The following is a 24,132-nucleotide window of genomic DNA, read 5'->3' on the forward strand; positions in this document are numbered from 1 at the left end:
TTTAAGCTGTAAGACTTTAAAACACCATTATGGTGTCTTCCTGTTAGTTTGGTTTTTTTTAATTTCATTATCAGCCATTAAGTGAATCAAAGGTAAACTGCATAATCTAATTCTGTTAATGGAACTAAAAGCAGTTCTAGGCAATAAAAAATAAGCAAATAACCCCTAACCCCACCAACAACCACAAACAGACTGTAATAACGCTACTACAAAATACATCTCAGAAAACCGTTAGAAGTGCAAAAAGTCCATAAAGTAAAGCACAGGGGTATGCAATAAGAAGCTGCTGTCCTTCCATGGCCAACGCAGACGTAAAAATTTTGGAGGCTGACAGACTGCACCATCCAACAATAAAAAGAGCTAAAAGTGTTCCCAGTATTCCCCTAGGAGAAAAAAAAATGAAGAAGAGAATCCACTTGTTAGTGCATGCAGCACCAAATCTGATTAGATTCTAGTTCAGGTCTAGCAATTTGTTCCTGATAAGATGATCACCACTGGCAGAACCAAGGACTGACTTACATAACGAAAGTAAAGTTTGAGAAACAAAATAATAATAGTAAACAAAAAAAATGTAATTTCTTCAGCATAGATGAAAACAGCAGCTTCATCAGTTGTACTGCCAAAAGGACTAGTGCATTTCCAACCAAATCTTCTGGGTATCCAGTAGACACATCAGCTAGAGATCTTTTTAAGATAGCAAAGATCCTACTGCAGCCAAAATCAACATGGAGAAGGTTTAGGATTTAGAATGACACTGCAGACCTGATCTTCCATCAGGCAGCCTGATGACCAGCAGACAATGCATTTTTGTAATGTAGAAAAGGTTTTAAGTGCGCATGAACTCTGAGGAGAGGCAATGCAGCTCTTCAAGAATTACACCTCTGCTGCTCGTGCAAAAAGGTGCTGGCCAGTTCCCAGAAGGAAGCTCACATTGCTCTTTTAAAAAGGTGTGCATATCAAGTGGAAAGTAAGGAGCAGAAAAAGAATCACTAAGGAGCACATTTTCCAAATATTATTTTCCCTCATCCTGGTATCCTTCTCTGCATAACGGGAGGCATGGTGGGTTTCTACGTGGCCTCTCTGTGACAGCTGAACTCTCTTCAAGTTAGATTCTGCCAGTTCTCAGGTGCAGGATGGCCTGGAGAACTGATGATTATGGGACTGTCATCAAAAGCCCATTGAAATATTCCTGTAGATTATAGAGAGCTCACTCTATTAAGCCCTGTAGGAACAGTATCTGGCCAATAAATAATGTTTCACATATGCTTTCTTTGCACTCTGTATTTTCAGTCTGCTTTTGTAAAATGCATGAGATCATGCACATAATATGCTGCTGAAGTACATAATGAGATCGGCTGTGTTATGCACTTTCCCTATGTCAATCTCAAGGACTTTCAAAATGAATGAACCTCTGCTACTTGCTAAAAGACCTTCTGGCACTCCATTCTTACAAAGTATCAGCAAAACAGAATCAGAATAGAGAAAAAGGCTGTGCATATTACCTTAGATTCATCTAGCAGAAATAATCTCCACTAATTTTGGTATTGCAACTAAACTACTATAAGTAAAGCTCTCTTATTTAATTGACTTAGTTTAGTTAATGTATTCATATCACATAAAATCCTACTTTATTTCCTGGCAATACAGTCTCCAGGCCTATAAAGTATTTTGTGTCCTGAACTCTTGGGACTTTGGGGAGAGGATGGGGAGAATGGATTTTAAGGTGACTCAGCACCTCATTGCAACTTCAGTCTATTAAGAACAAAACATTAAAGACCATATGATTTTATGTCTTCAGGTTAAGTGTTCCTTTGAACCTACATAGTGACATTCAGAGGTGTTACACAGGGCTCTGCAGATCAAATTTCTGGCCTCTGCTCCAAGCAGAGTGACTAAGGTGCTGAATTGAACAGCTAGCCAGAAATTCAAAACTGGTATAGATGACTCTTTGAGCAGATCACCATGCCAGCAGAGGCATAGGATGTAACAGGAACACACTATGTGATGACACTTCTCAGCTAATATGATGACTCTTTAAAGCAGCTATTACAAGGCGGCACAGTTAGAGCTGTGGCTGCTCTGCTTTGCACCGAGGGCCCAGTGGCCTCTCCAGGTTTGTTCCAGGACTGGCAGTGAACAAGATGGAAAGTTGACATAAAATCACACTGGAGCCAAGAGATACTTTGTCCACTTAACAACATGGCCCTCAATCTAACAACACATTACTGAAAAAAAGAATGTTTTAACTTCAGTGGAGAGATTCTGCCAGTAAAGTTCTTGAGGTCCAAATCTTCAAGCATGGAAGAAGGGCAAAAGGCAGACGTCATGCTCACAGTGACCAGGACTGAGGGTGCACTGGCATGAAGACTGAGTTAGGAGGATGAGCCTGAGTGCGACCTCTCCACTCCTCTCCCTCACAACCTACAAATGTGGCCACCAGTTCAGTCCTTTGCATCACCTGGATCCAAGAATTTCCTTCTTACACTCATTTCCTTCAGGATTTAGTCAAGATAATGCAATGGACATCATTCAGGGATTTGATAGTAAAGTCTTTTTCCAAAAAAAAGTCCCCTGTTTTTTTTCTCCTAAAAAAGGGGCCTAAACAACTTGTGATCAGACATGATATCATCAGAGATGGCCACAAACAAAGCTTGGAGACTATCTGGTTTCATAGAAGTTTGAATACGAAAATCAGTCTTCTCTTTTGCATTATTCAACACCCAACATGTTTCTTTTTCTTTTTTTTGCTTCATTCACAGTTTCACTGAAATAGCTAATTATGCAAATCATAAAAATATGAAACTACCCATTAACTATCTGTAAAAAATAATAAAACTTTAAAAATTGCTTTCAGTTCCATTATTATCTGTCTTTGCAATACAAGTATGCATTCTTAGGTATGCTTCCTGTGAAAACGAATACTGAAGTTAGTCAATTCTGTACAACTTGCAGTTGACAAAAATATCATTTTTACCAATATGAGGAGAAAATCATGAGCATATTGCTATCTTTCCTTGGCCATTTTAAAGAATTTTCAAAATCAAAAATAATACAAAATACATTGGATTTTAAAATTGCCATTTTTAATAGCTTATTCTTAAGAGAGAGCCTTGATACTTACAGTGTTCAAGCAATTACCTATGGTGAATGGGAAAAGACTACAGAATCCTGTAGATAGTCATTTAACATTACCAATTCATTTCAGATATAATGGCAAATTTGTTAAAGCCTATTGTAGTGCAGTATTTATAGATTTTTTAAAAACATGTGCTTTCTGTAAATTCACAGCATATTACAAATGTACTGTGCATGCTTGGGGGTTTCCTGATACAGAAAACAGCACTCGGTGCAATGGTAACAGCTGGTTTTGAGTTAGTCCCATCTGTCCTATGATCACATATCCGCACCTTCTGTATGGGTGGGTTACTAAACAGGTTAATCAAGCAAGCATCGGTAGTGTAGAAGAACAGAGGGCCAATGGCTTCTTCAGTGCCACTACTCTGTCTTGTCAGGAGCAGCTCAGAAACACTTTAATATGTGGAATATGGTCAATCTGAGCCATCATAGTTCCATGGAAATACACAAAAAAGATTGCAGTAAAATCCTGATCCCAATATATCATTTCATTCAAAACCAATAAATACTTACATACAATTGCTGCTTTTCCAAAGAAAATAAACTGGGACATTTTCTTAACTGGAGCAGTTCCTTAACAAGCAGAGGCAGCAGCCACATCCAATGCTTTACAAATTGGAGTGTTAAAAATATAAGTCAACAACAAAATTGAAGGAGGAAAGTCAAATTAGAAATAAATTAATATATTCATGATCTACGGAAATGCTCAAAGCCTTCAGGCAAGACCTGGAGCTTCCTTGTACTTTGCAGAATGCAAAAAGGGAGGTAGATACAGTTTTTATCTCCAAGAGTTTACAGACTGAGGAGGAAGGAGATGCTGGTATACAGATATCCTACACATAGGTTTATTACTGTAAAACCCCCTTCCCCCAATAGGTACATTTGGTTTTCCAAAGTTTTCAAAGTTAATTTCAGGTCTGCAATTACACCTTACTTAGAGTATATGACGCTACTACATCAAGTCTTGTTCTAATGGTCCAGGTCATTAAGGGTTAGCAGATTATTTCACTATGTCACATAGAAGTGAGTCTACAAAAGGAAAAGAAATCTAAGGATGGAAGCCTGGTGTTATAAGCAAGGAAGGAATGGGAGAATCAGCTATGCAAAACCAAACCCTAGGAGCGGCTTTTAGTGATTTTGGCCACTGTTGGCTCCACAACACAGAAAGCATATTTGCTGCTTCTGCAAAAATCAAAGCGACTCTCAAGCCTAGTAGAGAACATGGGATTTAAGGACTCATATTACAATGAACGTACATCTCTCCCCTCAAACACAGACCACCTCTCACTCTTCAGTTTTGTCCATTTCCACCTGCAAACACTAACAGAAAGGTGTTTTTCTTCACAGTTTTGGAAGTTTGAGTTTATTAAATCTCCTCCTTTATAAAATGCTGTGCATAGTACTTTCCTTCCTACTTATTGTGCTTCTCAAGATATCTGTTGCCATATGCTGGTACTTACTGTAGCGAAAAGACAACTGCAGAGCCAGACAGGATCACCATGGGCAGCAGGCAGTAGCCCAGAACACTTGCAACACAACCGTGTGAGACTCCTGTGATGCTCATCAGGTTGAGGAGTGTGTGCATGGCAAGGCACCCCATGGCACTCATGCCATACACATAGCCAAAGTGAACTTTTCCTGCCTGGAATAAATATGAGTAAGCATAAAGCAGCAAATACACGATGATCACATGGTGGGAGAAGATAGAAAACACACTTTCTTTTCACTTTAGGTCTCTTTCTCTTTTCACTTTAGGTACATTGATTCAAATATGAACCCCACCTGGTACTTTTAGGTGATTTTTACATCAAAATATTCCTAGGTAAAACTGTGAGAATGTGTTTATGCTGAATTTAGAGTTATAAGGCTGACTCTAAGTCTTCATGCAATTGGTCTCTGAAGTAGGACAGGAAGTGCTTAGGGAGATTTGGGAAGGGCTAAATGATAGAAAACTGAGATGAAATTATAAATATGGAAAACACATTTGAGTATCAAGAAAATTTTTCCAATACACATACATGTGGCTGAGCAAAAATGAGCCTACTTATTTGACAGGTTTCACACTTTGTTATAGCTCTCCAGCTTTACGTAGGCCTACAAAAAACCTTTGCTGGACTTATGGTGGTTCTCAGGGAGAATATGGCCATTCTTCCCCTTGATTATCATGAGAAAATCACTGGGTTGTTCCTGAACCCAAACTCAACATATGGACTGCTGCTAGACCCATCTTTGTGGTTAGACCAATACAACATACTAATTTCTCTGTAAACCAGTAATTGTCAGCTTATGTTCTTTTTGCTCTGTTGAATGAAAGATTCTTGAGATACGTTTTCTTCCTGGTTTTACTCCTTTGTGTGAATTCAGTGCCTGTGAAAGTTACCAGCCTGGCAATGCTTTCTAATTTATGCAAAAAGCTAGTACAACAGGTAACAGTGGCCACGGCAACACCAATTTCTTCGTGCTCTTGCTGTCCTTTTTTAGAATGATCTCCTCCAGACATGAAGGCATTGTTCCCTCCCAAAAGTGAACGCTCACCTCACAAAAGATTGTTAAAGCTTTTCCTCTCTTTTTAAGCTTCTAGCAAATTCAGTAGTAAATGACTGAATGTCAGCCATGTAATATTGTGATTTGACATCCATACATCAGAAATAAACAGAGATCTGGGACGAAGATGGTTTCATTTGTTTTGTGCTGGAAGCTTGTATCCTAAAGGTAGCACATGTTTCTGAAGGACATAGCTCAACCCTGGGATTCAACCCTTAACTCATGATGGTGAAGTAAACTCAAAGGGCCACAATGCATCACCTTCTTAACACACAGTAATACACATACTTAAAATACAGGTTGTTTACACAAATTCATATATATGCACATGTTATAATTCATATAATAAACCATAGGAGAATCAAAATTAATAGAGGCCCAGTTTCCTAATTGCTTTGTAGCTCACAGTTGGAGCCTCTTCTGTCTGATAAGGTAGAAATATTGAAGCTTATTTGGAACATTTACAACTCCACAATGGTTTAGGAGAATTGATAAGATTTCCTGCTCTGCTCATGTACACATTTTAATGAAACCCAGGAAACGCAACTATCTTTGTGGGTCCTGCTTCTCTGCTCCCTCTTCCCTGTATCTGTCCAGGTCAAAACTCATTGCTGGATGCAAACAGTATTTGAGCTGGACAGATAAAAAGCAATGCAGTGGAGAGATCCTAATCAAGTGCTCACACAAGCTGAAGGTCCTGATTTTGCAGATTGATGCCAGCTCGACTCACCAGCTGCAGCCCGAGAGCAGTGCATGTTTATGTGAAGGGCTGCCCAAGTTAATAAGATCTGCCTCCTTTTACAGTACTATGTCACTGTGGTTATCCTACCTTTTTACTTGACCTCTTCATCGTGCCTGTGCTTAGTACAGTCAGCTTGCCTCCATCCTCACAACAGCCTTTTCCCTCATACTGCATATCACCATAAAGAAACAATCTACTCCTAACCTAACAGCACGAGAAATCTGCCTTTTCTAGGTACAGAGACCATTGAATTTACATCCTACTAGTATAAAACAGTCAGGAAAGAACACTTTGTCAAATAAAATTAACGATAGCTAGAGATAGTGTGGGAGAGCAATACTGTCTCAGATTATTATCAGTTATAATTGCAGCCATTAAAGGTATCTAACGAATTTACATCTGCAACTATTTGTGGCAGTGTTTACTGCAGATCAACTAAGAAAGGCGTATATCAAATAGATATAACAATTATCAGCTAATATAAGACTGTTTGTTTTAGTGTATTTATTCCACACAGCACTACTTAGCAGCTTATTCTAACATTAACAAATTACTGAGACAAAGATGAAGTGAGGTTAGCAGTAAATTAAATCTCCCCTTGGTGAAAAGTTTGATTTGTGGTACAGAGGAATGAGAGAAGGAAGAAAAGAAAAAAAAAAAACCCTCAGCTGAACATGTTTCTCCCAATTCTAGTCTTACTTATGTAAATATATTGACTCACTTGGGAATACTCCCAATGTGCAGTGATGTAAGCAAGACCAGAATCAAGCTTGATTAGCCTGGCAGACTTTGATAAATTGAAAGCACTAAATCTGTCCTCCAGAAGGAACAAGGTTAGAAGAAAGTCAGACCTTGTGTGCTTGTTTGTATCTGCCTAAGGTGGGTATTACTGCCCTTAGCTGAAATGGATGGAGAATCTGATTTTGTAGGAATGGCTATGCAAAATGCAAAGCAGCTGAGCCTGGCGCATTCTATCTCAGCTGCTGCTAACTTTTACCCTGTTGTTGTTTTCCTATTTGCAGTGGAGTTGCTCTGTTTTACACCAGCATGAGGAAGATAAGTCCTACTGCCAGACTAACAATCCTTTTCTCATTCTCTCTGTGTTCCAAAGGAACTGCTACCATTTGAAGAATATCTTTGCATATTTTTCCATATTAAAAAGCTGAAAAAAATATAAATTATTTTTGGAAAAAAGCTCTCAACCAAATTATGTTCCTGGTGCTAATAGAATTATTCAAGTATAGAAGGATATCATAGCTTATATGGCTGAAGAGCCATGTTACTATTCAAACGCATCCAAGATAAAAATGAGCAGCCTGAATTTATAAGATGGTCCATGGAAATCCCATAGACTTATGGCTGTGAAGTTGTGCTGGAAATTCCCTGGATTGTATCAGACGAGTTCTGCTAGCCTAAAACTAGAGCATCAGAAAAGCAGATGTTTTAAGAAAACATCTGTTTTCCTAATGACAATTACAACATTTAATATTCCAGAACAATATATAAGCTAATTAAAGTACTCTATTTCAATAACAATAATTTAATATTCATTATAATTGTTGACTATTCAGACAGCAATATCAGCAATGACCATTTTTTTATTTCCTTGCTTCTTTCTTTTAGCTTTCCTCCTTTTTTTTCTTATTCTAACATAGAAATTCAACAGTTTCACTTTTTATTCCTCTTATATCTTTATTTCTCTAGATGAAAAACAGCCTTTCTTCTTTTGCTTCTCACCTTCTTTTCCTTTAATTCCCTTTCCTCCTTCTGTTTCCATCCTTCCATCCCTTTAAAAGATTTTTAGTTTTATAGGAACATAAATAATAATACTTGCCATTTATATTGCAGTTTGCATATTCTAGGTACTGCATAGACGTTACAAATTGAGAAAGAACTTGTGAGAGTCATCTGATTCAGCACTATTTATCATAGAGGAAACGGAGAATGAGAGCCCCATTTCTCCTACCTCAGTTGCTAGAGCAGTAAAGCCTTTCCCAGAACGGTCCCACCTTATCCCTGTCTGATAAATGGTTGCCGACAATCAGAACTGTACTTCAGCAGCAATAGAGAGCCCCTGTTGTCAGTGATAAATAGATGAATTTGGAGTAGTGTACAATCTCTGCTTCAACTTTCCTCCTGTAGGAAAGCTGTATTCATAAGGAGGAAAGAGGTTAAGTGCAGGTTACCATATTTTGTATAGCAGAGAGTGTAGAAAAATAATATAAGCTAAGAAAGCACTAGCAAAATTTATGGGAAGGTATTGCAAATCTGAGGGGGGAAAAAGAAGCTGTTTTCGTTTTCTTTTTGGATTCGCTATAATTACAAAAAGAGAATTCTTTGGTATCTCTGCCCTCCCCAAAACAACACTGAGAGATGATAATTTCAAAATACTAGCACAATTGTTAGAAAAAGTGGGCTGGCTGCTCTGCCTTTTTTATTCATTCCTGGTTAGGTCCTTACTGAGTACATACTGCCATGCTTCAAGGGTTCGGAGCCTGCTTATTATACACACTGTACAAATCTGTCCTTTATTTTCACTCCAAAAAATGATGTGATCTTATACCTCCACTGAAACTAATACACTTCACTTATATTGTATCTACATTCCATTTAAACTTTATGTAAACATTTTAAAGCCAGAAGACTTCTTTCTGTATAATTTCAGGACAAAGGGCAGCAAATGACCCATTTTCTGTCAGTTCTGCAACTTCACTTGCATCACCACCTTGGCATTTGCTTGTTAAAAAAGTAATCTCTTAGGATTTATATAATATCCTACCAGCAGTAATGTTGCTCCAAGGGCCAAACAGAAAACCATAGGTCCAGTGAGGTCTGTCTCATTCATAATGTTGCCATCTGCAGGTTTCATTGGGTTTAGAACAGTTAATGTTTTTTGCCATATGTGATCAAAATTGATCCCAAGTTCTGCAACAATAAATTCCAGCATTGTTAATTGCTTACAAGAAAACAACACTTTTACAGAAACTCATTAAATACCGCAAACCCCCCAAATAATAATAATAAGAAAAGCAACCAATTCCTTCCTTTAATGAAGATCATATTATGGGAGAATATATTCTGTAGCAGGAATATGTTGTACCTGTTCATGCAGTGTACTGAAGACTCAGCTCTGATTCCAAATTGGAATATTAATTTATTAAGTTCAATTTTAGGAAATGAACTAAAAAATGCTCTCAACTTTGAGTTAATATTTGTTTTTCCTATATTTAAGATATATATATTTCTAATGCCATACTAACTTAGATGTTGAAAAATATGTTAATTAACAGTTACTGCAGAATTCACAACATTCTGGAACACTGAAGACAGAGATACATGCTTTAATTCTGGTAAATCTAATAAGAGATGTGTCTTAAGGCTGAACTGCCAGAAGCACTTAAAAATGGCATTCTTCCCTTTTAGGCAAATTAGTAATACTTTTTGCAGTGCTTTATAAGCTTTTGGCTTTTGAGAAGTAATTACTAAGGACCACAGGAGACCGGAAAAAATTCTTCCCCATTAAAGTCGATAGGAATTTGGCCATTCAATTCTGTGGGGCAAAGATTTCTGTTACAACTTCTGTAGAAAGACTTCAGTTTGCAAGAGTAATTGTTTTCCCTATGATGCAGCAGCAAGAAAGAGGTTAGGTTTTAGGTTTTAGTGAGACTGACAATGTGCTAGATCCATTTGGAAGGGGAATGACCAGTCTTTACCTTATCCAGTTCATCTATCATCATAATCTGAGTCGAAACACTTATAACACTATATAAATAAAGTTGTTCCGTATTAAAGTGTGCGTCTTTGGTACACAGATATGAATATCTCTGACACCCTGTGGATCAGTTTTATTCTGAGAGCCTTTTCACAGGGTGAGCTGCTAGTGGAGTTCAATGTTTGGACTCAGAGCTAGAAATCTAACACTTGACGTATATCAAGCATAGTCTTGATATTTTTAAGGTAGTATTAGTATCTTCTAAGTAGTAAAAATCCACTTGCCCTCCAATATGGAACAGCAGGCTGAATATGCACTTACTACATTATGCTGAAGTAGTTGCAATCAGGTTGCCTGATTTGTTATATTGCACTAATATTTGTTAACTGAAGTGAATATTCATTTACAAATCAGACTCCAGCTTTAGGATCGTCCACATGCATTTAAGAAAGAATAATATTGTTCATGTAGTTAAATGATCACATAACTGAAGTATGCAGCTTTCTCATTTTTTTCCATGGGAATAAAGCCATTTAACATCTTCAAACTACCAAATTTATTACTAGATATGCAAACAGGATTATTGTGTTTATTAGTTATAAGCACTCTAATATATTTTATTATGCAGTATAAATAAAGAGTGGAAAAGATGCTCAGACACACACACAGGCAAAACTTATTGTTATGCTGGCATCTAGTGGTGGTTAAGTGCATGCCATATATGCCATATGAATGAATTAATACTGTTATTTTCCGTGCAGATTTCAAATATGCAAATATAGGCTCGGGGCCCAGGGGTGCTGGCTGCAATTCTGCCCAGGATGCAGGGCAGCAGCAACCCTAGCAGCCTGGCTTGGTAATTCCGCTGTAGTTTCTCTAGCGACTGACACAAAATTGGCAAACGAAAGCACAGGCGCCCACAGGAGCCACAAACATCGTCTGTGGTTTTATTTTTACCTTCTAGCAAAGGAGGTTCTTCATCAAAACCGTCAGCGTAACTAACGTGCGAGAGAGTGTTGAAATCGTATGTGGGCTGCAAAATCTGACCTGCGTAACTCTGGGGAGGTAAAAGTACTTCCGAAGGGACAAAAGCGCCTGTTTGAGGTCGCTCTCCTGTCGGGCTCCTGGAAGAGCAAGCGAATCGCCAGTGAAACGAGCAACGGCAGCGAGCAACTTCACAGCGGCTCGCGGCTGCGCCCCGGCGCGCCGTGGTCGACGTTTTCTACTGCTCCCAAGCTGTGAGGCCTGGAAACTTTGCAGGCGCGGCTCACGCCGCGCGTGGTGAACACCGGGTTGCCGACCGCAGATTTGCTTCTCCTCGGGTCGGAGCGAGGAGAAAGGCCTTTCCCGACTGCCGAACCTGGGAGCCGCGAGAACGTCCGAAACGTTCTCCACTTCCAGACTTCCGCCAGGCAACCTAGCGCCATGGCCACTATATGCCCATATTTATACAAAAATGAACTTTTTTTTTTTTTTGCATCTGAAAAGGAGCTTAAAGAATTTCTAGCAGGACATGGAAAAAAAAAAAGCCCCGGCAATAACAATGTGAAGCTCATTCATTCAAATTAGACAAATAACATGTAACAGTTGTATTTATAAAACTAATATGGAGCCCAATCATAGATAAGGAAATGTTTAGGTATAAATGATATTGCCTTGGGAAAGACTATGTGGTCTCCTGAAGCTCTTTCCTGACTTCTTTTCTATAATTCCCTAATTATTTTCATGTGTAATTTTATTTCTACATGACCTGCAGGCTTAAACCAAGTTTGAACTCTCATTTGACTAAAACGAATATGTACACAGCAGCCAGTGACATCTAAAGAGCTGATAGTCAAAATGAAGGAAACACAGGAAACCTGGGACACACTCAGAATGATGCACAGAGAGAAAAAAATCCTAACACAGAGCAGCCCAGGAATCCCTGGGCAGAGCTACGGCCAATCTCACATCCTTTAGTCCCCATTTCAATACTTCAACCCAAACCATTCGTTATTTCCTGAGATCTTCCACAAGGATGGGCCGGGCTCCATGGAGGACAATAAGGAAATGAGTAACGTCCCCAGCTGCATTCCCATGCAGCTGAGGTGTGATGGCAGGCACAGCTGGCAGTAAGACTAGGAGGAAAGAGGGGGTGAGTGGGAAGCAGCCAAAAGTGAATGCAGTCTGGTGGTAAGCCTTGGAGGGGTGGGGGGAGATGTGCGTGTGGGCTGGGGTGATTAAGTAGCTTTGCTAAGAGACCCAAATGGATGGTGAGAAGTGTCTGCTCTCCAGAAGCTCTTCTCCCTCTGCAAAGCTTGGGGCCAGCAGGAGGGATTAGCTGCCGCCTGGATTGTGGCAGCAGGATGGGGAAGCTACAGCAAAGTCCAACCTCGTACAGCAGGCAGAACCATGCGTGGAAATCTCCTTAAGGTGAAAGTCTCAAACCTCCTTCCCTCTATACCCCCTTCCAGCAGGCAGGAACCACAAATAGAAAAATATGAAAAAGACATCAGATTGTAAGGCTCCTGCTGTCTTTCTACTGCTATGACTTGTACCTACCACTTAAAACTTCACCTGCATTGAACATTCAATCCTTTTTTGGCAATTACAAGCTGATTTTGACATTAATTTGATTAGGGTTTTGAAATACATCAGCTTTTTAATCTAGCATACTTACCTTCTGCTTCCACAAAGATTTTCATTAGACCCATAACTGTTGTAACCTTCTTCTTGGTTATCTATAGTATAACTGGACTGGTAAAAGTCCAAATGAAATTGCTCAAAATTTGACATTCTGGTGAGAAAAGAGATTTAAAACATTGATAAAATAGCCTTACAAACAAGCTGGAATCTGTTTTTAGTTGTCTTAAACTGAAATGAAAATAGTAGATCTTATAGCCACAAACTCATGAAAACTTTCTGTAGCCACAGTAGTGACAAAATGGGAATCTTGGCTTTCTTTGTTACAGAAATAAAAATTAATCTTCTGCTACCTTGCCAGTGTATATTAGTTTACTAGTGTTACAAGGATGGGAAAAAAAATTACTCTCCAATGACTTCTTGACTTTCAGTTGACTTTTTGTCTTGTTAGTATTATCAAAAATAACTTGGTAATTTGTAATTTTACAAGATGTATCGAGGAAATTGTTGTTTAATACAGTTCATTCTCCTTTTTTAAAAAGCATATCTTAATGCTTAGAAGTTAATTAGACAAATTCTTACCATTAAAAAAGTATTTGGATTTCATAGACAATTATTATTTTTAGCTACTGTGTTTGCTATATTATATCTGAGCATCCTAAAACAATGAAAAATACAAAATATTCATAGAATTATGTGATTTCTATTTAATAATATGCAGAATATACAGAAAAGATTTTTGCAAATCTCTTTGTAACATAAAAGTCAAAAGATTAATATTTCATCAGGGACCTTGAAATGCTGCATATTCAATAGTTTCCAATCATGTCCTATAATCAGACTAATCATGGGAATCCAATTCCTTCATTAGTTCAAAGTAGCAGTTCAAAGTAGCAGTCATATAACGTTATTTTCTTAACTGCTGACCAATCATGCAGGATTTCCATATTTAGAAAAAATATATATTGTACATATAAATTCAAATAAAATAAATTTACTAAATTATTTTATTTGAATTTATATGTGAGATTTCACACCAGTTATATATTTAATAAAGATTTTTACATGGAATAAACCTTAGAAAATTTTAGTTGGTACCTCTCCCACTATAGTTCAAATCTAGAATGTCTGTAATATTCCTTGCTATTGCTATAAAGAATGAAAAAATTACCAAGTATGCTGAAATTCTATGTGCTACAGTTCATGAAACAAACTTATTTTCAAAGAATTTGGAGTTAAGGTTACTTACTTTTTAATGCATTCAATGAAAAATCCCTTCTGTTGAGGTTACATGCTGGAAACACCTAAAATATCCTCTTGCTTTAACAACAGGGATGAGCTTAGTGCTATTTATAAGGCTCTAAATTTGATCTTTGAACAGATGCATACGAAGGAAAAAAACCAACCACTGTCAATATCATGGGAAGCATTTAACAACACATGCAAACGTGTTACTGACAACGAGCAGAAAAGGATAGGAATCTTCAAGGAAATCAAAGTCAAGTAAACAAATACTTTATATATATATATATATTTAACACCAACGTTAATTAAGATTGCAGTTTAGAACTTGTGCATTAAGTACATATTTACATACGTTCATGTGGGGGTCTGCTTCCAGGAGATGTTCCTGCAGGACGGCCCGGGGACCACACGCAGCCTGCAAAGCCAGTCCCCGTGGCCGGTGGTGGGACCTGCCCACCACCCGGGCAGAATCGAGTGCTCCCTGGCACCGTGCCAGCAGATGGGGCAGAGCAGAGAAGGCTCTAGGGGACCAGGTCCCCTGGCGGGTCACAAGCCTGGGCTCTGTCCCTAGAGCCCGCTCCTGGCCCCGCTGCTTCCCAGCCATTCTCCTTCAGCTCCAAACAAGGCTGCCTGAAGGTGTCTTCCAGCGCAGCCCCCACCGCTGCGTGACCACAGCACGTCTCTAATAAAAGATGATCGACCCCAAGCTGCTCTTTGAGGGCCTTTACTGTGCATGCAGATAACACAGTTATTTTTTTAATGCAATGTCCAGCTCATGATATCCCTTCCATTACATGTCCCTCTATGAAAAAAACATTGCACAGTCCCAAACTACCCTTTTCTGTGCCTGATTACTAGAATGCCCTGATTACTAGAAAACTTGTAATAGGTTATGGATTTTCAAACAGGGTATTTAAACCTTGAAGACAGATTTCTATTTACACACACTTCAGAATCAGATACATAACCTACTGTAACAAGTGCTGCCTTTTCCCCTTATTTATTGGATAGTTTCCCAATAAACACTTGGCTGGTTAATTTAAGGAAGGGGACATTAAATAGGATGCATTATCAGGCCATTAATCTGTGCCTCAGGTCCATATTAAATTCTGCGAGGTGGAAGGCCAAATGACTTTCATTTCATTAGGAGAATAATCATTCCCTGTTAATACAGGTCCTAGAATTCTTTCAGAAAAGTAAAATATAGGTCATTTTAAATAAGAAGAATGAAAAAATGTTAAGTTTTCACTACATACACATGTCCAAAAATGATTATAGAACTGAAAGATGGGAAGAATTAAAAAATACAATACCTGTTTCTGCTAATTAAGGGTAATTTAACTATGATATTTATTAGGCCTATTATTAAAACTACCTCTTGTGCTATTAAACTTCTCTCCTGCCATTTCCAGAATAACAATCTGTACTGCTACACCCATCAAAGTGAATTTTCAGTTTCAATTCTTAGCAAAGGGCTAACATCAATGTTGTCTAATCATCTCAGTTTAGATAATGTGGCTTTGTTTTTACCAGATCATTGCGGGAAAAAGTGTTTGTTAAGATGTACAGAATTAAGTTCTATCCTTCGGGAAAGTGATTAAAAATATATGTATTTTTAGGGATGGAGTTGGTTACTCCAAATGACTTGATTACTTTTGTTACTTTCAATTAGAAAATGTTACATACTTTTATATATAGTTACATAAAAGTTCACATATAAATTATATATATGCATACTGGCTACCAGATAAGAATGGAAAATAATTATCACGCAAAGCACTTGGAAGGAGGATTTTATAAACTGAAAAACCCTCCCAAATCCCCCCCAAAACCTGATAGTGAGCAATGATTGAAGAATATTTTAGTAGCTGTTTCATAGTTGCAAAAGAAAGTCAGTTTAAAAATATTAGTGTTTTGAAATATGAAAGTAAAATTCAAATATATAAACATATTATATATACAATTAAAATATCTATTATATATGTATATTACATGAATATTCCTGTGTATATAGGCATATAAATCTAAAATAAAAGGGAAGATGACGTTAATTAGAAATTATGATGCAAAAAAATGATTAAAAAGAATATGAGATGAAGTATTTGATAGAAAAGAACAGAAATAAAGAGTTTTCAAATGTGCTAGGAGCATGTAGAATCACAGCAGCCCTGCCGGTCTCCTATCAGATGGAGAACGAAATGATGATTAAACATTTTCCATGCAACGGCAATGTAAAGGGCTTGTAAAACTGCTACCAGGAATTTAAAAATTTTGCATCTAAGAGTTTTAAAAGAACTGTTCAAGGCCTTCCTACACTACTGACCTGCAAAACAATGGGAAAGTTTAAGAAGATTGAAAGAAAGAAAGAAAACATGCTATTTTGTAAAAGGCTAAATGACTTGACCTGAATAAATAGTGGCCCATCAACATGAGATTAATTCAAGCAAATTATAGGCTTAAATAATAAATAACTGAACCAATGAAGCTAATCAGCATGAAATTATGGAAATTAGGTCATTTCAAGCTAATTTGATTATTTTTAATGAGTATTCTAGTTGAGAAAGGTAACCATCGATGTAATTATATCTATATTTAACACAACGCATTTTACTTGATTTTGCTTCAATATATATAAAACCATCATAATTTAATCCAACATTCATATGGATTAAATAATTGCTATCTGATGTGTCTCAAATATAATTGTAAAAGAGATGGGATATTTCTAGTGATGTCTTACAGGACAAAAGCTTTACAAACCTAATCAAGCAGACACTTTGGATCAAAATCTACCAGTCAAAGAACTAGTTACAGGGTAATTTGATCAGAAACTGCAAGGACAAAACAGAAAGTAAATAATAAAAAAATCCTTCAAGTTACTAGTCAAAAGTCCAATAAAATTCAGAGTTGAAAAGCTTCAAAGTTTTCAAGTGACAGCTGACCACAAGAAAAGTTTCCCAAAGCTTCTGGTGAGTTTCCTGCAACAGGACATCTGAAAATCAAGAGGAGATATTATGTTGTAGTTAAGATGCAGAATTAATTCAGTGACAGTGCTTGACCTGTGTTCATCCAGAATTACAACCTAGATCACACAGGTCCTTCCTAGTCTATGAATAAGAAATGAATTTACTCAGAGACAGGCCTGAAGATTAAATAAACCTTTCGCAGATGAAAAATATAAGGCTTAAAAGGATCTGAGAGAGGCTAAGAAAAACAGATGTGTTCATGTTCACAATAAGGTAACTGTAGCAAATGTCAAACCTTGAAGATGGAAGGTCATTTGCGATGAAGAGAGCAAGTCAGTAGACTGAGCAAAGGGAGACCTGAGCTGCACACTCCTTCACGTACCTGTTGATTCCATCATTCATTGACACAGCTCATCAGAGAAGGCTGTCACAGGTGCATTAACATGAGGAAAACATAATTTGCTGCACTTCAAGGCTTTATAACAGAATGTGAATGTAATGTCATTTTCTCTGATTGACAGGTACACAGAAAGCTAATAATCTAGGGAAAAATGAGTTTAGAGATGGACTAATTATTCCAAATGAAACAGAAGTGAAGCTGATTGAAAAGATACATGTAGTTTATGAAAAAGTGAGATTTTTCTATAAAAAGTCCAATTTTTTTCTAAACTGAACTATTAAAGCTTTTTTTCTCCCTACTTCTTCTTCATTTTCCTAATTTTCCACTATTTTAAAAAAAGAGAAAGTAAAACAGACAAAGCAGGAAAAAGTGAAATAACATCAGTTTTCAAAAACTGTCATTCTCCACTTTTTTGTCAAAATAAGAGCAACTATTGGAATATTTTTAATGTATATTTATTTATAATGAAGCATTTTTATTAAACTAGATCAAATAAAATGAGATAGAAAAGGTCATAGAATTCTGGCTAGAGAATCAGATTTTTTAAGCCTACATTTTGTATTCAAAGCCACACAAAACTGAGGGCCATGGCAAATCCTTAAAAATAGTTAGTCAATTATTCTATAGTTTTTTCAAATGCATCAATTAATCACATTAAGGATTAATTCAGTAAGCCTTAAGCTTAATTACTTACATTTACAGCCCCTATTAATAATTTTATAAGTGAGTCATTATTAAAATATGTTACCAAAGAGGACAGGAAAGTTTAATTGCAAAGAAATAAACCATTTACTGCTTCCACAAAACATTTTTTTACCAAAATTATTTACTCTATAAAATGTCTACTAAACAAATCATATGCATAGAGGCCTCCAACACATACTTTGTAATACCTAAATTATTTCCTGTGAAAGTTCTTTAAAGGGTGCGTAAGTGGCCAAAAAAAGGCAGAAAATCTAAAACAGGCAGTGTTTTCCTTCTTTTTATATTGAGCAGTTTGTTAGACTTGAACAAACAAGTGAGAAGGTATGGTGTCCTGCATGAGTGGTTTTATGGATCAATACTCGCTAGCAGTTAAAACCACAAACCCAGTCTTAGGAGTTATTAGGAAAGGAAAAAAGAATAAAACAGAACATCATTATACTACTGTATAAGCCCTTGATTTGCACACAGCTTTAATACTGTGTGTATTTCCAGTTCCCTCATCTCAGAAATGGATAGCAGAACAGTGAAATGCTGAGGAAAGCAAGAAAAGTAGGTATGGAACAGGCTCTGCAAGAAGAACAACAAAGTCAGCAAGGACTCCTTGGTCTGGAATAGCAATAATGGGGCGTGAGTGTGTATGTGGGGGAGAAACATATAGGCTGACAAAATTATGAGTGGCATGGAGTGGATGGGCAAGGATGGACTGCTTATTCTCTCTTCCAAAAGAAGAGCAAGGCATTACAAAGTGATGGTACCAGATTCGTGACAAGGACAAAGGTAAGAGTTCTTCATACTGTGGGTAACAGACTTGTGGAGCTCCTTGCCAAAGGAAATCATGTGCATTGAGTATCTCGCACGATCCTGCACAAATTCGTGAAAGAGAAATTCGCAGAGCATGACTAAATGCGCAGAAACTGGTAATAGTAGGATACTGGGAAGGCATCAGGGGACGCATTCATATTCATGTACTCAGTCATTGCCCTTGCTAAAGACAGGACTTGGGGCTAGACAAACTTTCTGGATTGACTCATTACAGCCACTCTTAATGTTTATGAAGGAGGAAAGCAAATAAAAAAAAATAGATTCAAATCAAAGCAAAAGAACAGAAAACCATCACACAAGACTAACTTCTTTATCTCTGTGTGGGATGTATCTGTTGGCCTACAACAATTATCAAAACTACTGCTTTGCTATTGCTTCAAATACTTCTTCCACCTTCAAATACCTCTTCCACCTTCAAATACTCCTTCCACTCAGCTTTTGCTTCAGATCAGATTCCCTGTTCTCATGTTCGGTAGCTAACTGTTCTGAGTTAGCTACCGACCCACACTGCATACCAGCCCCCAAGCATTCACCACTTACCAATGCACTGGCAGCAGAAAGAATCTGAAACTGGATTAATGGATATACCTAGATTAATGACTTCCAAAAAAGTGAATGGAATTTTTCCTGATTTTCCAGAGCTTCTCAATTTAATTTCTTTCCTATATTATAGCCTTCTGTAATAGGATGGGTCATTTCCAAAAGAAATCTAGAATTCCTGTGCCTTATCTGCAAAAGGTATTGAAGAGCTTAGTTTCTGTTCGTTGGAGGAACTGTCTGAAGATGGATATGTTAAAAAAGGCATTTCAAGTCTACTTGTGTTAACAATGTTTCTTATGAGAAGAAAAATAATTTTGAGAGAAAATTTTGTTCTGTAGTATCACAGTTATCAAAGCCTGATTGTTAATGGGTTTACACCTTGTGGCTGACATCTCTAATTTACCTAGACTAAAATGTCTATTGAAGCTTTTTCTGCGGCTTAAGCATATGTAAAAGCTTGTTCTCAGGCTGATTTGTTGGTTCTTTAGTGTCTCATAAGTTTGAGTTCATGTTTTAATCTTTATCTCAGTGGAGGTATGAACAAGATTTCTCACCTTCCATTTTCATGAAACCTGCAGAAACTTAATTGTCATTTGGAGCACTGCCTCTCTGTTCGATTAATTCAAAATTAGCCAACAGATTCAAAAGTTACTGTGGAGAAAGATAGAATAGGTACATAAGCAGCATGGTCTGGTAGGCTTGTAGCTATAGAAAATCAAGATTTTAACATTATAAACCAGCCATTTTTAAGTTTTTTTGTCATATCCTTTCTGTTGTGACACAGTCTAGCTCAGTTTCAATCCATCTTCTTGCAGAGAGATCAAAATATAGGCACATAAAGTAAAATATGTTTTTACATTCCAGAAGAACTCAAATTCAGAATATGGATTTTCCTCCATCACGATTGAGGAAAAAGAAAGCAGAACTATTGGATCTTGAGGTATATCGGTTTCAAGTGTAGGTATCTAATTTTGTTGCCTTGTCTTTGCATTAAGTTAATAGCACCTATACTTCCAGGTACATGGAAGCAATAGTTAATGTGTAGTAAAATATAATCATTTTTCACTCTTTTGTAGGGCTTTTATTCAATAGATCATTAAGTATTTTATGCAAGAAGTCAGTATCATTATTGCTTTATGCTTGAAAAGGGAGATTAAGTGATCTTTTTAAACTCACTCAGCCAGCAACAAAGCTGGGGATGGAATTTTAAGTTTCTGAGACCTAGGCCAGTATTTTTGCTATTTTTCATAGATTTTTTTTTTCAATTAAAAAATCTGTGGCAGTTGTATATAAGACTATGAACAAGCTTAAAATAAAATGTGATTTATTTAAACAAACACAACAAAGATACTCAACTTTTGAGAAGGATGTTGCATAATAGTTGCTTTTCATAGGGCTCTTAGTGGAGTAACAAAACTGCAACACTGCATCTTGCATAATCATAATGATTCTGCTGAAATTGTACTGGGAACAGGAGACATGGTAATATTTCAGCAAATAAATTTTGTCTATGTGGAGGTCATAAAGCTCCTAAGGACAAATTCTAATTATTTCTTTAGAATAGCACTCTTAGGCTCTATAAGCTATAAATATTTCAAAAGAGCAGCTGAGGCATTTTGTGTCAATGATCTATAGATCACAAGTTGCCTAAAGGAAATGTTAACTCCAGCAAGCGAATTTTACTTTTTGGAAAAATACATAGATGGATTTGATATCCCTAAAAGACTCCTCAGGTAAAATTGCAACTTCCTTTCTGTGCTTGAAGTAATTATGATTAGAAAGTGTAGCCTGGCTTAGAGCCTTACAAAAAGTAGAAAAAAGATGTTGGAATTGTAAAGTAGGCTATGAAACTCTGGAGATGCATACTGCTTTGTTCATATTACTTTGTGTATAGGTTGTTTAGAAAATAAATGTTATACTAAGTGAAAAGTATATAGAAGAAGACTCGGTCGGTTATTTTCTTCCCACAGGAGGAAATAAATCCAAATCTTGGAAACAAACCTAAAGCAGCAGAGAAAGCTTTTGCTAACAATAAATCTGGAGCTCTTATTAATTTCTATTTAGCTGAGTATATCCTGAGTTTGCCAAAAGTCAGACAGATACAACACAGATCCTTTACGCTACTAAGAGAGAGAAAGGAGATAGTGGCATAGAGTACATTCCTTTGAGCAACAAAAATTGTGTTTGAAGAAAGGACCAGCTAGGTCTAACCCAATTTGAATAGGAAAAAGAGATACAAGCCACACTTGTCCAAAAGCAAATTAATATTCCATCCAATGTTGGATGCCAAAATGGAGCAACAGAGATCTGTGAATTTCTGATTCTTACCAGCCAGGGTCATCCAGGATACAGGCTTGTCAGGGCACCGAAAGTACACCCAGTGGTAATCCAAGCAACAGATTAGTGCAGCAGCCCACGCTGTAATTAAAGGCTTCATGAAGACCTTGTGGCTTATAAATTTGTAAAATCTTAAGTGTTTGAGCTTAGACCTTCCTTGTCTTTTATTTTCAATGTAAAGAAAATTCAGTGGAAAAAAAATGCTATTTTCTGAGAATTAATTTAGGGAAAAAAATAGGACAGTTTATGAAAGAAAAAGAAATCAAATATTAAAACATGAACAAAAAGAGTTGAAATTACATTTGCAATGATAAATTATATTTGTCAACACTTTAAACTTTTCAGTATCTGACACTGCGGTTAGCATTGGTTTAAACTAATTTTTGTTTGCGGTTATTCTTTATATCAGCACAACCATTAGAAATGAATATGGAATGGGTACAGAAACACGATAAAATTTATTGGCTAAAATCCAGAAAAGAAATTAAGTAAAGATTGGGTCAAGGTATTTTTATTCATCCTTAGATAGAAAAGATCCACAGCAGAATAAAACTGGAGGTGCGCAAATATCCAGAGCCAAAACTTGTAATGGGAGAAATGCCTTTAGAAGTGTTTATTAAAAAGATTACTGTTTGGTGCTAACTTTAACATTAAGATTAATAATGAGAAAAATATGAATGTCTGAAATTGTGTTGCTAGGACAACTAGAAAAGCAAAAAATGTAAAAGTTTTATAGCAAGGTTTACTAGAATAATTTCTGCATATCAGTTTATTCCTTTTAAATCTCCATTCTGAATGATTTTTTAAAAACTGATAAAACTGTCATGAATTGTTTTATTAATCAGCTATTGTCTGATTATTAATCAGTTATTAATCTCTTAATGTTAGAGATTAAAGAAGCACCCGGAAATATATCATGTAATTTTCAGAGAAGTTTATTTAGCTGGCTGTACAAGTCATATAACAAAGATATTGCTAGTGTATGGAAAACTTGCACAGATTATCTTGTATTTGGAGGGGAAAGATCCAACATTCATTCATAAGATATTGGGTTTTAAAAATCAAATCCTCAAATCCATCCTTTTGGAATACCTTAATATTTATTTCTAGTACGATCAATTCTTCTGTTTAGAAGTATTTGTTTTACTTGCAAATCCTTTGAGGGAATAACTGGCAAACAGATTTTAATTGCCCCCTTCTCCAGAGCTGGATAAATCTAGCTTTCTAACGCAGACAATTTAATGGGAGAGAAAAGCAATTAAGACGGGGATTAATGGCCTTGGCCTGATCTATGTCCGGAGGGAATTTAATAGAAATAGCAAGGAACATGGATTTTGTTCCTACAGACATGGATCATAGACTTGCTGGGCCACTGTTTTCATCCTCAGGATGGCCCCATATAATGGACCTGATGTTTAAACAGTAAATTGCTAAATTGTCTGTTTTTCTTCAGGAAAATAAGAATGAGAGAAAAGATGGTGAGCCACTAAAGAAGCCATATAAAGACGGACAACAAAAATGGTCAAGGGGATGACCCATACGTATCCTCTTTATTTTTCTTGACCTTAAAAAAGGCTAGTGTTCCCATTAGTTTCCAGCCTTCTGCTACCATATATTTACAATGTATGAATTAGGCTGTAAGAGCTGACTGATGCTTTTTTGAGAGAAAAACCTAGGAATTTGTCTTCAAAACCAGGCAGCTCCTGGATCACTGAAGTATTGAACAGTATCACATTTGCGAGGGCATGCTTGAGGTGGTCGGAAGGCAATGATGAAACTTAGATTTGTGCTATGGAAACCCATCACATATGTTCTGCATGAGCAATCATATTGCTAAGTGTACAGGCCATGCATTCAGACTGGGCACCTTTTCAATTTTCCTCGTGCAAATTCTTTCTATAGGGTCCCTTAATCTGTGAGGTTTTAAAGGCTTAAAAATTTTTATAAATTTCCTCTAGCAGTTAAGCTTGTTTTGACAGTGCCTGTGGCCCAGGCAGCTTATTGCCTAAGCGATACAGTCAGATGAAGTTGCTGTAGAGGGTTTGATAGCTGTGAGATGACAGAGAAGGATACTGAGCTGCAGTGATCATCGTCACGCTTGCCAGCTGTGAATTCACAAATTCAAATGTGTGGTTCTGTGCCTCAGAAAACACAGGCACTTTGGTCTCAAGCCATGTCTAAACGTCCTGCAAGCAGTGTGGTGGTTTCATCCCAGCCTGTGCACTTGGGGCTTCTCTGTGTGCCAGCCACGTGGCATCAGGAGGGGGTTTGTTTTACTTGCAGTTTATCAGGCACTGTGTTGTGCCCTCTACTCCGATAAATGGCTGTGGCTGGCAGAAGAGAGAAAGGCCAATGGTGGTGT

General features: G+C 37.1%; 1 protein-coding gene across 1 annotated transcript; it reads right to left on the bottom strand.

Moving 5' to 3' along the window:
* Positions 1-220: 220 nt before the first annotated feature.
* Positions 221-12,908, bottom strand: YIPF7 (Yip1 domain family member 7). The gene is made up of 5 exons (XM_062574698.1): positions 12,793-12,908; positions 11,091-11,257; positions 9,201-9,346; positions 4,596-4,777; positions 221-383 (listed from the first exon to the last, which is right to left on the bottom strand). Exons 1-5 carry the CDS (start codon positions 12,906-12,908, stop codon positions 221-223), a joined length of 774 nt encoding a protein of 257 aa, XP_062430682.1.
* Between the last annotated feature and the right edge of the window lie 11,224 nt (positions 12,909-24,132).

This window comes from Rhea pennata, chromosome 4 (genome assembly GCF_028389875.1).
Source record: "Rhea pennata isolate bPtePen1 chromosome 4, bPtePen1.pri, whole genome shotgun sequence".
Taxonomy (NCBI): Eukaryota; Metazoa; Chordata; class Aves; order Rheiformes; family Rheidae; genus Rhea; species Rhea pennata.

Excerpts from the sequence above, each read along its gene's own strand:
- YIPF7 (XM_062574698.1), bottom strand. The coding sequence starts at position 12,908 with ATGTCAAATTTTGAGCAATTTCATTTGGACTTTTACCAGTCCAGTTAT. Across the intron at positions 11,258-12,792 it reads AATCTTTGTGGAAGCAGAAG|GAGCCCGACAGGAGAGCGAC; the intron begins GTAAGTATGCTA and ends TTGCTCTTCCAG. Across the intron at positions 4,778-9,200 it reads TTGGAGCAACATTACTGCTG|GCAGGAAAAGTTCACTTTGG; the intron begins GTAGGATATTAT and ends TATTTATTCCAG.